This window comes from Colletotrichum aenigma, assembly GCF_013390185.1.
Source record: "Colletotrichum aenigma strain Cg56 chromosome Unknown KSG_Cg56_contig05, whole genome shotgun sequence".
Classification (NCBI taxonomy): Eukaryota; Fungi; Ascomycota; class Sordariomycetes; order Glomerellales; family Glomerellaceae; genus Colletotrichum; species Colletotrichum aenigma.
The window spans coordinates 2,726,834-2,741,954 of NW_023500911.1; the positions used below are offsets into that span (position 1 = coordinate 2,726,834).

At 55.4% G+C, this 15,121-nt stretch overlaps 4 protein-coding genes across 4 annotated transcripts; 2 read left to right on the forward strand and 2 right to left on the reverse strand.

Moving 5' to 3' along the window:
* Positions 1 to 87: 87 nt before the first annotated feature.
* On the reverse strand, positions 88 to 1,774 carry DCW1-7 (Mannan endo-1,6-alpha-mannosidase DCW1; the record flags this gene model as incomplete). The annotated part of the gene is made up of 4 exons (XM_037323652.1): positions 88 to 417; positions 490 to 1,485; positions 1,541 to 1,620; positions 1,678 to 1,774. 4 exons carry the CDS (start codon positions 1,772 to 1,774, stop codon positions 88 to 90), a joined length of 1,503 nt encoding a protein of 500 aa, XP_037178693.1.
* A 2,492-nt stretch (positions 1,775 to 4,266) lies between these two features.
* On the reverse strand, positions 4,267 to 5,584 carry his3 (Histidinol-phosphate aminotransferase; the record flags this gene model as incomplete). The annotated part of the gene is made up of 2 exons (XM_037323653.1): positions 4,267 to 5,440; positions 5,511 to 5,584. 2 exons carry the CDS (start codon positions 5,582 to 5,584, stop codon positions 4,267 to 4,269), a joined length of 1,248 nt encoding a protein of 415 aa, XP_037178650.1.
* Positions 5,585 to 7,107: 1,523 nt separating this feature from the next.
* Positions 7,108 to 8,215, forward strand: aes1-4 (Acetylesterase; the record flags this gene model as incomplete). Its single annotated transcript, XM_037323654.1, has 2 exons — positions 7,108 to 8,077; positions 8,142 to 8,215. 2 exons carry the CDS (start codon positions 7,108 to 7,110, stop codon positions 8,213 to 8,215), a joined length of 1,044 nt encoding a protein of 347 aa, XP_037177483.1.
* A 1,973-nt stretch (positions 8,216 to 10,188) lies between these two features.
* On the forward strand, positions 10,189 to 12,221 carry CGCA056_v008408 (uncharacterized protein; the record flags this gene model as incomplete). The annotated part of the gene is made up of 3 exons (XM_037323655.1): positions 10,189 to 10,462; positions 10,771 to 11,722; positions 11,780 to 12,221. 3 exons carry the CDS (start codon positions 10,189 to 10,191, stop codon positions 12,219 to 12,221), a joined length of 1,668 nt encoding a protein of 555 aa, XP_037177806.1.
* Positions 12,222 to 15,121: the final 2,900 nt, after the last annotated feature.

Below are 15,121 nucleotides of genomic sequence, written 5' to 3' on the forward strand. Positions count from 1 at the left end.
ACTCCGTGCTCCTTTTTCCTGTTCATCCAGCCAAACGCCCCGGCCATTCAAACCATCAGAAAAGTTGCACCAATTCCTGGCATCAGATCAGAGAATGCCCCAGAAGAGAACTTGCGATCCAGCAACAATCGCAGCAACGTTCCAAGCGCCGAGGCCAAGACGATGCCCGTCATTGCATTTCTCGCCGATACTCGCTTGGTCTTTGAAGCCTGCCTTGAAAGAGCCGTCGCCCTTGAGCCTGATCTGGTGCTTGACCTCGTAATCAATGGTGGTATTCAAACCGTTTGCCCCGGGTTGGCTTCCACGAGTATCGATTTTGAGTTTGCCCGAAGTAATGTTCTCCTGCAAAAGGTCGAAGTTGCCATTGGCGCTCAGTGACCCCTTGGCAGAAGCATGCAGTTTGTCGTTCAAAACCAACTAGGTTAAGATAGCCTGCTCAATTTTGTTGGAATCAATGTCGTTGGCGGAATCGCCGGCGTAGCCCTGTACAGCTTCGAGAGCGCTCATCATCTGTCCGAGACCTACGGACTGATCATTGCCGCCAACGTACCACTTTTGGCCACAGACGACGCCAGTGTCATTTGCGGTGCAGGCATTGGCAGCAGCCTGGGTCGTGGGGGTCATCAGTTTGAGAACCTTGGGCTTGAGCTCAGGCAAGTCTTGGGCCGACTTGTACATGAAGCGGGAGAGATATCCCTTGAATGTCTTCATATCCGTGTTGCATGTGCCGACAGTCTCGCACGCAGGTTCGTACATGATGTTTGTGCTGTTCTCAAAGGGGCCAAAGAAGTGCTTGGAGGTGTCCAACATCTTGACCGCGCGATCGTGCCAGACAGATTGTCCAGTGGCGTTGGCCATGACGGCCGCACCATACAGGTAGATGCCCGTGGAGTACGTGAAGGAGAGAGGGTTGACCTTGGTGCATTCGTCGCGAGAGTCGGCGCCATCATAGACCTTCAGGTCAGCGTCGATGAAGCCGACCTTCTCTGACCAGTCCCAGACCTTGTTGGCCCAGTCAAAATACTTCTGTTCGCCAGTGGCGCGACCCAGTCGTGCAGCGAGCTGGAAGAAGCCGCCGTTGCTGACTGAGTTCTTGTAGTTCAGGCCGTTGGGGTTGCTCTCGTAAATCTGCCACAATAGACCGCCGCCACAGTGAGTCGTGTTCCAGCGAGATGCCAAAGAGTCAAAGATGTTGATGCCCATCTGGAGCCAGGACGGGGCGTCTGGATTTGGCTGAGTGAAGTTGCGTTCAGCAGCGGCCATGACAGCAAAGCCCCAGAAGCCCAGATCATCATTGCCCTCCTCCGAAGCGTGTTCTGGGGGCATGAAGTCGAAGTTGGGTCCTGTGTTGACCTTGGCAGTGAGAGCCTGGGCGATAACTTCGTTGTAGCTTGGGTCACCAGTGTAGTGGTAGTAGTCCAGCATGGCTCCCCAGAGGGCACCGGCCTGCCACCAGTAATAGGGTTCTGGCAGGTCACCGACCATCTGGAAATACATGTGTCAGTGCGGGGCAGAGGACAGGTGCTGGATGTCGACGTACCTTGGCGTCTGATGAGACGTTGCCATTGTAGTAGGACATTGCGCCATGAGCAAGGCTGCCAGCAACGGCCTTGATGGAATCTGGGAGGCCGGTCAGCAAAGTTGTTTGAAGGGTGGTGGTAAGCGGGTATCGCTGACTTGTGTTGTTGAGGTCGAGTGTGTTGGGCTGCGTGTAAGGTACCGCCAAAGCACTAGCTGCTGCAGACGCAACGAGGGCTGACTTGAAGAAGACCATGCCGCCGACTTGTGGTGGAGAGACTTGGAAGATTAACAGATGAAAGTCGGTTCCAGAATAGATGCCGTCCTGATGTCAAGCCGGGGACCTGGCCGTTGACGTGAGGATGTCGTAGACGGGGCAAGCCAGTCTCGATGATTTGGAGAGGACGGACGACGCTTAGAGATGGGTAAAGATGGAAAGCCAAGCTATCGCAAAGCAAAAGAGAGCGTGTGCCAGTCGGATGGATGTTGGATGGGAGATGTTGGAGGAAGATGGATGTCTGGAGGTGAGGTTGGGTAGATATACCCCAAGGCCTTGAGGGGAGCGCTTATGGCAACGGAAAGAAGGAGTCTGGTGACTTCCACAAACGAGAGTGTTAGCTGCCTCTTTCGGACTTGGAAGGCAGGGGTAGACACCGAAACGAGCAAGAGAAGGTAGGAAGCAGCGTCAGATCAACGAAGCTGCCGTTGCGCAAGGAATGAACGACTGTCCTGTGGTGCGTATAAGCGGGCAACCAGTTACCGGAGTCAATGGCGATGGCAGATCCACAACCAAGCTGGGAAGGTATGTAGTTTCCAGCACCGATGAACACACACGGGCACGTCAGGAACACAGAAAGTCGCGGAAAGAGCGTGGTAAGGAGCAGGAACCAGGGATGAGGGGCGGGAAGGCGCTCATGAACCGGCGGCCCGGCCGTCTTAAGGCGAAAACGTCAAGAGCCGGACCACCTCAGGGGCTTGGAGGGTTGTGGGGGAAGCAAGGCACTTACGCTCCCCGCATTGGCATTGCAGAAGACGAGAAAAGGTGCAGGGGCTTGTTGTCGAGTCCCTCCGTCCCTTTTCTCTACCAAAGTTGCCAACCCACGGTCCCATGTCGACGCTTTCCTTCCACTTTCTTTGATTCCTTTGAGACCCAGGCACACCACATTGCCCTTGCTTGGTCGAGCTTGCTCTTTCCCATCCACAAACACGTATTGAGCAGGGAAGCAAGCTGGCGAGAACAGGGCCACCACGTTTGAAAAACATTCGTTGCTGACCAGCGGAAGAGGAGCGCTAGTCAGGCACACGCACGTTTGATGGCTGAAAGAGGCACGGCGGCGGCAGAGCTCCAGCCTGGAGCCGCCGAAAGGAGACGCAGAGTCAGCAGTTGCGATGAACTCGGCGCTGAATGGAGAATCCATACATGCGCTGGAGAGAAACGACTGGTGCAGGCCCCCTGACTGTCCAGCACCCCCATGGGAGCTCATGGGAGATCGGCTCGTCCGACAAGCTTGTCCAGGTGCCAGTGAGTGAGTCTGGCCCACTGATTGGATGCATGTTTAGCTGTGATCTACTTGAGAGCCACTAGCTCGGGTTACCGTTACTTTGGACTCGACATTTGAAACAGCGGCGCACCAATTTTAGCCGCCTCTAATTGGGAGAGGCTTTGCACCTATGCAACCTCAATCCGAGTTAATACTCTGGGTCTGGCACAAAACTGCGGTAGGGTAGCCATAAGGCGACCAAGTCATAAAAAAAAGGGACCGCTTTCGGGGACGGCGACGAACCAATGCCGGCGCAGTATCTCCGACTTCTTCCAACACGGGCTCGATCCCACCGGCCGCCCGCTTTGGGTCCAAATTCTGTCCGCTGTTAGGTACGGAGGTGCGATTTCGGGTGGCCCGCTGGCGCCGTCTCGCTGCTCCTGTGAATCGATAGATGTCTATTAACGGAAACCCGCAACTGACTTCCTGGCCGTGTATTCCGAGACACCCTGCTGGTTCGTTCCCGCGACGACATGCATGGTCTGCTACCGCCCTACTGGATCCCGAGCACCTGGCTGACTTGGTTCACTAAAGTTGACTGGCTGGTTCCCTTGATGCTCATGAACTTGATGGCACACCGGATGCGGACCCGGCAGGTTCTGAAATTCTTCAAAAGGCTCACCCAACCTCCCAAGGCTTTGAAACCCACTTTCTCCCTCATCCTCAAACACGGGCAAAAAAAGAAACACGAGAAAAAAATACTAAGCAGAAGGAGTTGCAGCAAATAACGAGAAGAAACAAGTTAAGAAAGAAAAAAAACCGAGAGAAAAAAAAGGAGGAAAAACTCATGAAGAGAAGCCCCCAAGTAAAACCAAGCCAAAACAAAATCAGCCAAACAAACCAAAACAAAGTAAACTAAAATCATGGCCTGTGAAGGCCGCGCAATTTTTGGAACCTTGGATTTGACCTGGTATTACACTGCCTCCAGGTTGGATTTCTCTTTTTCATAGTCTTTGTTAGCTTGTCTAGCGAGATGGAGATGAAGATGAAGAGCCGTTGATGGGATGCTCTCTTGGCTGTTGTCAACCTGCGTTGAGCCTGAACAGTTTCCCCCCTTCGCTCTGGTCGTTGACTCCATCGTCGTTTCTGCTGTAAAGATACGTTTCGCAGATGCTTCGTCGTGGTTCAATATTCCATGGCTGCAGGCTTCGTGATTTACTGGATTGTCTATCATCTATCTATATATGCATTTTCGTCCAAAAGTCGCTTAAGCAACTACCCCGTTCGCCGCCACTTCTTTCCTCTCCTCGTCCGCCTGACGTCCAGCACCACGAACCTCGGCCAGCGTCTTCTCGATGGAAGACAGGAACCTCATGACCTCATCCTCTGTGCCGACCGTGATGCGTAGACAACCCAAGCATCCATGCTCTTTGCCGCGGAACCGGACGACGACGCCCTTATTCTCGGCCAAGCGCTCGTATACCGCCAGCGCCGTGACGTTGTCCGGCTTACCCTCGGCGTTGAGCATCTCATAGAGCAAAAAGTTACTCTCTGTACCGCCCCTCAGCCTTCCGACACCTGGGATCTTGGGAAGCTCCGCGATGATGCGATCTCGCTGCGTAAGGATTTTGGTCCGGTTGTCGCGCATGACCGCCAGACCCTTCTCGGAGACGGCGTAGCATGCGAGGGCGCTCGTGGGGCTGGAGATGTTGTACGGCGCCTTCATCGCGTTCAAGAGGCGGGCAATCGGCGGTGACGTGAAGGCGGCGCCGAGACGGATGCCAGCCATGCCAAAGGCCTTGGAAAGGGTCTGCATGACAACGAGGTTGGGCCACTCGAGTACCCACTCGGCGAGGGAGCTGCCTTCGGGCGCGAAGTCGATGTATGCCTCGTCAAGAACGACGACACCGTTCCACGTCGGGTGCTCCATCACCCTCCTGATATCATCCTTGGACAACACGGAGCCGGTGGGGTTGCCGGGTGTGCAGAGATAGACCAGCTTGATGTTGTCCTCCTTGCTGAGAGTGTCGAGGATGGCGTCCGTGTCCATGGCAAACTCGGGAGCGGGCTTCAGGGGCACCTTGACGATGCTCACGTCGTTGATCTGGGCCGAGACGGAGTACATTCCGTAGGTAGGCGGGCAGGTAAGGATACGGTCCTTGCCGGGGGCGCAGAAGCATCTCAGCAAAGCATCGATGGCCTCGTCACTGCCGACGCCAACGAAGACATTCTCAGGTCCGAGGTTCTTGGTTGTGTGGGTGTGGGTGTTGCGTAGGCTGCAGAGCAGCTGCTTCAGTTCGGGCTGGTGAGGGTCAGGATACCTGTTCAGGCCCAGGAAGTCGATGCCCAGATTTCCCGCTTCAAAGTTTGACTCTAGCGACGGGCCATAGGCATTCTCATTGGCGTCGAGAAGGACGTTCGTTCCGTCATCCTTGTAGTCGCTGTCAGGGGTGTCAGTTTTCCGGTCAAATCTCATGCAACTGTAGGGTGAGTTTGGAGAGCAAGACTTACTCTCTGGCGCATCGATAAGGCTCGAGAGCCAAAATGTTTGGGCGGGCGCATTCTTCCAAGTTGAAGGGCGACATGGTGAAGATACGAGTTGATATTGCTGATCTGCTCAACTGCTATCACGATGTATTCGGCCGTCTTATATCCAAAGTCCAAACTAAGATTCCCAGCCTCGAAGTTGTATCAAGACCCTAGCTGAGTCAACGGATCACAAATTCAAGAACTGGATCCTCACCCCGAGCATCGGCACGGCACTTGGGCGACGCTGTCTGCCCCGCGGTCATGGATTGACCAATCACGATGATTGCATCCGATGTCGCCGCCCCGCACCAGGCTTTTAGAGCAACGTTCATTGGGAGAGACGATTGCCCAATCGAGAATTCGTTCTGAAGTGGAGTGGGCGGGTCAACGGTTTGTCACCGCGGAAAAGAAGCCGAAGCCGATTCCGCCACACTGGACGTGACGGACCTTACCTTATCCCAAGCCGAAGCCGAGATGGGATGGACTTGATTGCTAAGACAGACTTTAATCAACTGGATTATAGTTGCATTGAGAACAACATCAGCTTGGAATCTTCGAAAGCCGGTGAAATGTAAGGCGTGAAAAAAGCCTTGCACCACGTATATCCTTTTAGCTCAACCACAAATTCGATCTTACTTTGACCTTGGCCAAGGAGAAGCTGCGAGGTCACGTTTGGAGCCGATGTCGACTGCCTGCGATGCGGTCTTCCTCCGAGTTGTGTCTCGCCTGTTATTACGTCTACGCCTCCCACCTGTTGAACATATCTTCTGGGAAGGCCTCCATCGTTCTAGCGCAACAAATTTTGCGATATCCAGCTTCAAGTTTGAGACGGCTGACGGCCTGCTTAAAGGCCGGCTCTCCCCGCTGGCCTAGGGCTGCGGATCATGGCGAATTTAGGCTGATTAGCCATCTTTCTCATCAACCGACTGCAGGTCGTGGACAACGGTCTGGACAAGCTTCTCGATAACAGCAGACTAACCACGCCAAGTCGGTTGAGCAGTCTGTTGGTCCTCGCCATTCCGACGTCCCAGTCATATTTCCCCTCCACTCTCACCGGCGCGAATCGAAGCCTCTGCCGACCTCCCCATCCATGACAAGCTAGTGCTTCTTGATGTGACGTCCATGGAGCTCTCGGGCAGATTGCTTGCGAGCGCATCCAAGACTCCAATTACCCCTCACTTATTCCCATTATGACCCTGGTCAGATCTGGGGAACTTGCAGGAGCCATCATCTTTTTGACAAAAAGCTGCAGCTATCGTTCGTCGTTGGATCCTGGCACGCGGAGACAGGCGTGGATTGCAGGGTCCCAGACATGATCTAACCCACTTCATAGGCGGCGCTTCTCTGCCCGTCTCTCCATCGGTCTGCACCCCATTTCCGTTCTGCCGGACTAACGGCCCAGTTGATTGCCATGACGCAGTCGAACAGAATTGTCGGGAATCGTATATGAAGACGGTGCCCATCTGCAAACGTGGAGATGTAGCCGTTGCCTCATCCTCCGAGCTTCCCACCATCTCGTGGTAATCACAGCGGCCCTTCAAGTCGTCTCGTGTTTGGTACCATCCAATCGACAGCGACCATGCAGTTTTTCTCAATCGCAGCCCTTGTCTCTGCGGCAGCGGCGGCCGCGGCCTTGCAGTGCGGACTGAAGAAGCTGGAGAACTTGGTAACATTTGGCGACAGCTACACTGACGAGATGCGCCTAAGCTACTTCGCTAGGAACAACGGCAGCGCTCCGCCCCCGGGACTTCGACTTGGAGAATCCAACTCGACAGCGAGCGGCGGATATGCCTGGGGTCGTTTCGTCGCCAAGGCCACAAACGCGAACTACAACAACTATGCCGTGGCTGGAGCTACCTGTTCTAACGAGATAATCTCACGAGAATTCGCTACCATCAACCAGCCGTTTCCCTCAGTGATGGACTACGAGATACCGGCTTATAAGGCTGACATCGCATTCGAATCTCTGTACCCCAACAGGCAGGCGAACAACACGGTCTACGCGTTGTGGATCGGAACGAACGACCTGGGTTATGGTGCCTTCCTGACGGACTCGCAGGCTCCCGGAACGACCATTTCCACGTATGTGGACTGCATCTGGGAGGTGTTTGACAACATTTACGAGACGGGAGGCCGTCACTTCGTCCTCCTGAACCTGGCACCTCTGGAGGAGTCTCCTTTGTACGCAGCAGTGGAAGGTGGAGGCTTTGGAGACAGCCAGTTCTGGCCGAACAAGACGCTTTACAACACGACGGAATACCAGTACAAAATGCTCGAGTACACCACGAATGCCAACACCATGTTTGACTACGGGGCGGCATTCCACCTGCTCGTCAAGAAGAGGTGGCCCGGAGCGAGCTTTTCCATCTTCGACGTCCACAGTCTGCTGCGAGACATCCACGCGGAACCATCCAAGTACCTGCCTCCGCCGGCGAACGTGACGGGAACATACAGGGTCTGCGATCCGGTTACGCGCGAGTGCGTCGACTCTTCGGAACCAATGGCGGGGTTCTTGTGGTACGACGAGCTGCACCCTTCGGAGCGCGCAGGTAAGCATTTGTTCATGTTGGTCTTGGTTCTCGTCTCTCGGCTGACGTGGGTGGTTTGTTGCAGACGAGATTATAGCCCAGCATTTCGTTGATGTTGTCTTCGGGAACTCGACATACGGTACGACATATGCGGCTTAGGAGTTAGTAGCTGGAGACACACGGGCAGGTCCAGTCGACTTCTGCTGATGAAGGTCTTGGTGCTCGACCAGAAGAACCCTGGATCAATGCTTATTGTATACGTACAAATGATCATTCAGCTGTGAGAATAGTGTTTAATGAAGTGCTCTCCAAGACCGCTCTCTGCGTGGTGACAGGTGTACTGCGTACCTGACCCTGGATGGCTGCAGGCACCCCCCTGGTTGGGTGCGGATGTCTTCAGACCAGTCAGCGACGCCTCGGCTGTCCAGGTTAGCCTCCACTGCCGGTGCCTCCCCTTGTTTAGCCTCGGACGCAGCCCCACTTCGAATCCTGCCTCAGCCGGCCAAGTGTCCACACTCTCAGACCTGTGGCCCCTTCCCAGACGACTCACAGGGGGGAAAGAAAACCAAAGCCAAAAAAAATTTCGTTTCTGCGTTCTTTTCCTGCCGCGAATGCCTGATGGACACACACACACACATACCACACACACCTCTTCTCTGCTACCGGTCTGCCTCTTGCGCGCGCAGTCAATCAATCAACCACACACCCATCACACACGCGCTGCCTTGTCTCACATACCAATCCCATACGTGGACGCTTAGGTCGTTTCTGCAGCAGGGCAATCAGGGACGTCCGGCCCGCGACCACGCCGCACCTCACCGACGCCGCCACCGAAGCCATTGCTCACCGCACCTCCTCCACGGTTGTCCGCCATTCTACCTTACCTTACCTATTCTCCGCTTGCTGCTCCACGCGCACCGTCACCTGCACCAAGACGACGGATCTGCCTTTGATTCCCTCGTCACTCCTTCTCGCATCCCGTCGAGGGTACTTTCCCCCTTGGTACCTTGACTGCCCGGCCTGATCAAGCTCGGCATTGGCACTGAATCAAGCATCAACCCGCCCAACCCAGAAACTGTCCGTTCTCGACTGCCTGTTCTAGTCGTGTCTCACTGGGTTCGCGTGCCGGGCCATCCATCGGACGCGGTTCCATTACACAGAGCGCAAACCATTATCGGCAATCTCTATTTCTCGTTGCGCCTCATCTCTCACCAGCAACTATTCCATCTGGCGCCCCGTCCATCCATCCACGTCACTACCGTCTCCTGGCACCCCATCCCTACTCACCGTACCCATCTCTCAGCCCTCTTCTTCCCCAGTTTGCCATCTCACACCCCCGTGCACCTTTCTGTCGTTCTTTGCGCACCTTGAAGTCGCAAGAGTATCTACAGACAGAGGAGAACCTACGGCAGAGAAGCCGAGACAAACAGCGCCAGCCCTATCCCAGGCACGCCCACGCGCCATACCATCCAGCCAGGCACCCCCGAGAGCATTGAAGGGACAGCTGGATCCGTGTCGTATGCATGGTTGTACCTTAATACACAATACTTGTTGCCGGCTTGTCGAATCGCTCTCTTACTGGGCCAAGCTGCCGGTTGTCGGCCTGTCACTTTGTCTATCTGAGAGATCGCCCAAGCTTAACCGTTGATGCACCGGTGGCACCCCTGCTCTCCACCGCTCATCACACACGTCGAGCAGCAGCAAACCAGCCAGTCAACCGACCAGCCAGGTCGACCTGCGGCCCGGACAGGCCAGGACCTCTTCTCCTCGCTCCACGCACTCCTCCCGCCGCGCCGCTCTCTTGTTGCGGCCGACACCTCGAAACGTCGCCCGCTGCGGCCGCCGCCAACCGTGCCGCGTCCTCCTTCACTTCTTCCGCCCAGCTTAGCCCAGCCCCGACCAGCAAGTCAATCCATCAGCCAGTCAGCCGGCCAGGAAACCAGCTCGTGTCTGACTTGCCAGACCAGACAGAGCCTGGAGTCTGAGTTTATTGCTACCTCAACGCTTATCGCAGCACCCTAGCCCGACCTGTTCCCCTAGGCAGGCACGTCGCGTCAAGCCCCATCCCCTCCCCCCCCCAAACCATAATAATAATAATAGCTCCGCGCCCATCCCATCATCCCGTCCCAGCCATGTACGCTCCCGGCTACGGCTTTCAGGTCTCCAATGTCCCTCCGACCTTCAACAACGCCGCCCCACCTCCAAATCAGAACCCTCATATGCAGCAAGGCTCTGGCCCTACTCAGCCAGGCCAGCAGATGATGTACAACCCCAACCAATTCGCTGGCATGTCTGGTGGCCAGCCAGGCTTTGTCGGAGGCCCCAATCCTGCGATGATGTCTGGCGCTGGTCCTGCAGGCATGATGCAGAACGCCGGCATGCCGCACATGGCCGCCAATGGTCAGAGTAAGCTCTCCCCTCCCTTGTCCTGTCTCTCCCTCTGTACGCCCAACCCGCCCAGCAGACTTTCGTATATGCGTTGCGCCTGATGACGCTGCCTGAAGCCGCATGTGCCTCCTCACGGGGTCCGTGTCGGCCGTCGTGGCGAGATGTCATCGGCAAGGCTGTTCAGGCTGGACCCCATCGACATCACCATCACCATCACCACCAGCACCCGCAGCATCGGAAGAACACGTCGTCAACGCGCAGTCGCAGTGCCTCTTGATCATCTGAACACGGAAACACGCGTTCGCTAACCTCAATGTCTTTGCCAGTGGCCTTTCAAAACCCGTATCAGGGCAATCCCTACGGTGGTAACATGCCCGCGCCGGGCGGCCAACATCCCAACTTTGGAGGAATGCAGGGCTTCCCGATGAACGCGGCCATGACGCCTCAGCAGCAGCAGCAGATCATGATGCAGCAACAGCAGCAGCGTATGCAGGCGCAACAGCAAGCACAACAGCAACAGCAACAGCAACAACAAGGGCAGGCAAACGCTGGTGGGATGCCGTTGGGATCGACACCACAAAGACCGATGAGCGCGGCGCAAGGGGGTCACGGGTCACCAAACAGTGCTATGCAGCATCAGCAGCATCAGCAACAGCAGCAGCAACACCATCAACAGCAGCAACAACATCAACAGCAGCAACAACATCAACAGCACGCCCAGCAACAGCACCCGCAACATCCCCAACAGCAGCAGCAGGGCCAGCCCCAGCAGCAACATCCACAGCAAGGCCAACCTCAACAATCCCAGCAACCACCTCATCAGCCGCCTCAGCAGCAACAACAACCTGGTCAGCAGCAACAGCAACAGCAACAGGCGCAACAGCAACAACAACAACACCAACAGCAGCAGCAGCAATCTCAATTCCCAACTCCACAGGCCCCGTCGCACGGCCAGCCGCCGGCAACGACAGCACCTCAGCAGCAGCAACTCGCGGCCTCTATTACCACCCCCCAAACCCCGACCTTTCCCCCACACAACCAGAATGCGACGGTCAATGGCACCTCCACGGTGTCTACGCCCCTGAGCCCTGGCAGCGAATCACGGGAACAGGAACGATTTTCACTGCTGCTTGAGATCAACCAAGAACTGCTGTACGAGTCAATGCAACTACAACACACTTTGACCGAGTTGAAGAAGGAAGCTGCGCCAACAGGAGAGGGTGACCCAGCGAGGAAGCCCTCGCAAGAGGAAACCGCAGTCCAACAGGATTACAGCCAGTGAGTTTCAAAGCGACAGGATCCTTCAATGGTTTCCAAAGCTGACGTCGTGTTTAGTTGTATGCGACGACTTCAAGCGAACCTGGCATATTTGGCTGCTTTGGCAGATAGGAAAGGCAATGTCCAAGTACCGCCGTCGCCGGCTTACCTTTCCTCCCCGCCGTTGAACATGACGCTGAAAGTCCGTCTACAAACTCCGCCTGGGGACGTGGCGGAAAACAATCCGGACCCGACTACGGACCGCCAAGAAAGGTCTAGCTACCTCACCGAGCTTTACAACAAGCTGCAAGCCCTCTTTCCCAACGTTGACCCAAAGAAGGAGCCGGCATTCCAGACGCCGGCCCGCCCGCAAGGCCAGCACCCTGGCCAACAAGGCATAGCACAAGGCCAGCGACCATCGAGCCATCAAGCTAGCCCCGGTATGGCCCAGGCTCAGCGTCCGATGCAAATGCAGAATATGCCGGGGTCACATCAACCCCATGGAATGGTGCCATCCTAGGAAGATCAATTCCTTGTTGGAAGTCATATGGACCCTTTGAACGACGCGCAAGGTGCCGATGCGCATCTACTTGGCGTAATGGTCCCGGCCTAGCAGGACTGTCTTGGTAGCCTTTCTCCGTACGATGCGCCGGGCCAAAACCCGATACAGGACTATGTATATATTCCAGAACCACAGGAGCCGGGTGGTCTTGTGGGGCCAACACCCTCTCCTGCTCGTGACGTGCAGATTGCCGACAATGCCAATGGCGCCAACTGGGTCATTAAAAAATGGTTCAGTGGATTCGAAATCCAAGCAACAGATACCCCCTCTCTGTGGCCACAAACCTAGGACCAGCAACAACACATTGCAAGCTACACGAGAGCTGGGGACGATACTGCACCTCAAACAACGATGCAAGGCCCATATCCTATGCAGGTCATTCCAGAGAGTAGGGATACTGCCGGACTGCAACCAGACTGGCACTACATACCAAGCTTACCCGATTTCTTCCAAGCCGTGTGCACAAGTTGGAGTTGAACTGGACCAAGGTCACCGTGGATACGCATCTGTGAAACCTCTTGACACGGCGAGTGGGGTGCGAAGACAAAAGCGCTGTGCAACCGGATCAACAAAGCAACAGGGCCAACTCTCTTCTGGTAATGGCATTGCACCAATTACACAAAGAAGGGGTCCAGGACGCCCCCAGAAAGCACAAATCAAATGATAACCACCGGGATGTGCAACGAATGGTACCCGGGGTTTTGGCTCCATCTCTACGGATGAAGGGGTAAACAACTGTGACTGGAGGCAGTGTGTGGCGGACTCCTTATAGCCCTACTGAACACGGTTGTATAGAATTGGAAACATTGATGGTGTTGTAGTGTGGTGTGGTGTGTTTTGTTATATACCTTGGAGAATTGAATTCTAGTTGGGGTAAACGCAGCACTTTGGTGCATTACTTGTGTGTGCTTGTGGTGTGACTTTGTTTAATCAGTTGTTTCGTTGGCAACCAATTTGTTAGTATTGAAACTGGAGACAAAGGTCAGGGAGGAGCTTGGGAGCGAAGGAGTTTCCTATGCTAGTCTGCCTGGCTGTCAGTGTCCGAGCCGGGAGAAGCCGACACCCGGACGGCTTCAGCTACGACCGTGCCGTGTATGCATGGCGACAACCAGAATATCGGACCAAGACGTGGGGAAGGTAAGGTAGGATGGAAGCTTGGTTCTGATATGCATGCCACAACCTGCCTGCATGTAGGGTGCACTTCCATCTAGGTACGTAGATACCGAATGCCCATGTTGATGACGGAAGCTTCAGGACAGAGCTGAACATGCTCTGGAAGGGGCCTGAAAGAGGCTCGGATTACGAGGGCGTACCTGTGGTGAGAAACAACAAGCAGCAGAGAAGTCTCATCTCCCGGGAGGCGATATGTGGTTGGACTCGCGTCCTCGACTACCCGACCCGGACAGAAGGGAAAACGTCTGTGTGTTTAAAGCCTAGTGGGCCGTGAGCACGACGCCGCCCCCTGTCTATCTTTATAACAGCTGGCGTTGGGAGAGTTTGGGCTTGTCCGATAGGAAGGTACTGCAAGCGATTTTGGGGGGGGGGAGGATGAATGATGGCGAACCAAGATCTGCACAACAGATCTGAGACGGCTGATGATGTCTTGTTACCAGGCCGTCAGCCCGATCCTCATGTGTCTCCCCGCCGTTGAGCGGCTCAGTTGTGGAGTTTTTGCCGTTTGCTTGACCCCAGGCTGGGTCCTCGGTAATACCCGGCAAATGGCAAGGAGCAGGAAGCGAGCTCTGGGAGATTTTGCACAAGAGGGGGAAAAAAAACATGCACACAATTGACATTGACTGGTGGATATGGAGACACTACGAGGCAAGCAATTTCAATACAGCGCCCGGGGGGGGGGGGGGATTTTGGCGTCCGGTCGTTGAGCTGGACCGCTGGTTGGCGGCGGCCACGGGGTCGTGCAGATGCGGAAGCTTGTTCGGTGCAGGGCTAGACGGCGACGTGATTGGCACATTGGAGGGTTTCGCGGGTGTCGTTGGCGCACTAGCGGTCCTGTGCCTTGCAGAAAGTAGCTTGCTCATCCCAAGCTTTTCCCGCCGCCCCCATCTTCTGCGGTGCCGGTGGATGGTGCAGGAGGTGCAGGTGCAGGAGCAGTGCAGGTGGGTGGGTGGGTGAGGTGAGAGCGGCGCGGTCATCGAATCCAGCCGGGGCGGGCGGATCATCCATCGGTCATTGGATACAAGTGTGGTTAAAGATAAACAGTGGCAACGCCGTTGGTTGATGCCAGAAATAGGGGATGTCGACGCGGACGCGTCAGGTGCAAGCAAAGTTGCCGGCAACCTGGAAAAAGAATTACAGAATTACAGGGGATTTCTGGCGGTAGGCACTCAGTAAGAACTTGGAAGGTCAATATCACACACAGCCAAGTGACGAATGGGCGCGTTCTATTCTGGCTGCTGTTTGCCCCTGGGAAATTGAAGCCCCCATCCCCCTCCTTTGGGCCCATGAAATGTTGTCATCCTCTGCTCCGTCCTGGGCATCCATCCCATCATATTAATTGACGCAGTAATCAGCCGTGGAAGTAATGAATGGTTGGACATAATGCGTAGAAATGCGTAGATGCAAAATATCATCACCTGCTGCTTTCGGCGTCTCCTCTCCCATCGCCATCACAAACACTGAAGTCGGGGAGGAAGAATCACGCTGGAATGACATAGGGGGGTGTCGACTTGGACGTGTCTCTGAAGAGCAACCATACTTGGCAGACCTTGACCGCTTAGTTCTACAAATTCATTCCAGACCAGTCGAGAATCGCAAATCCCCAGTGCCAGAGCAACCCCATCTCATCTGATCATCCCCCCCCCCCCCCCCCCTCTTCTCACCCTCCGGCCCCTGTGCACATC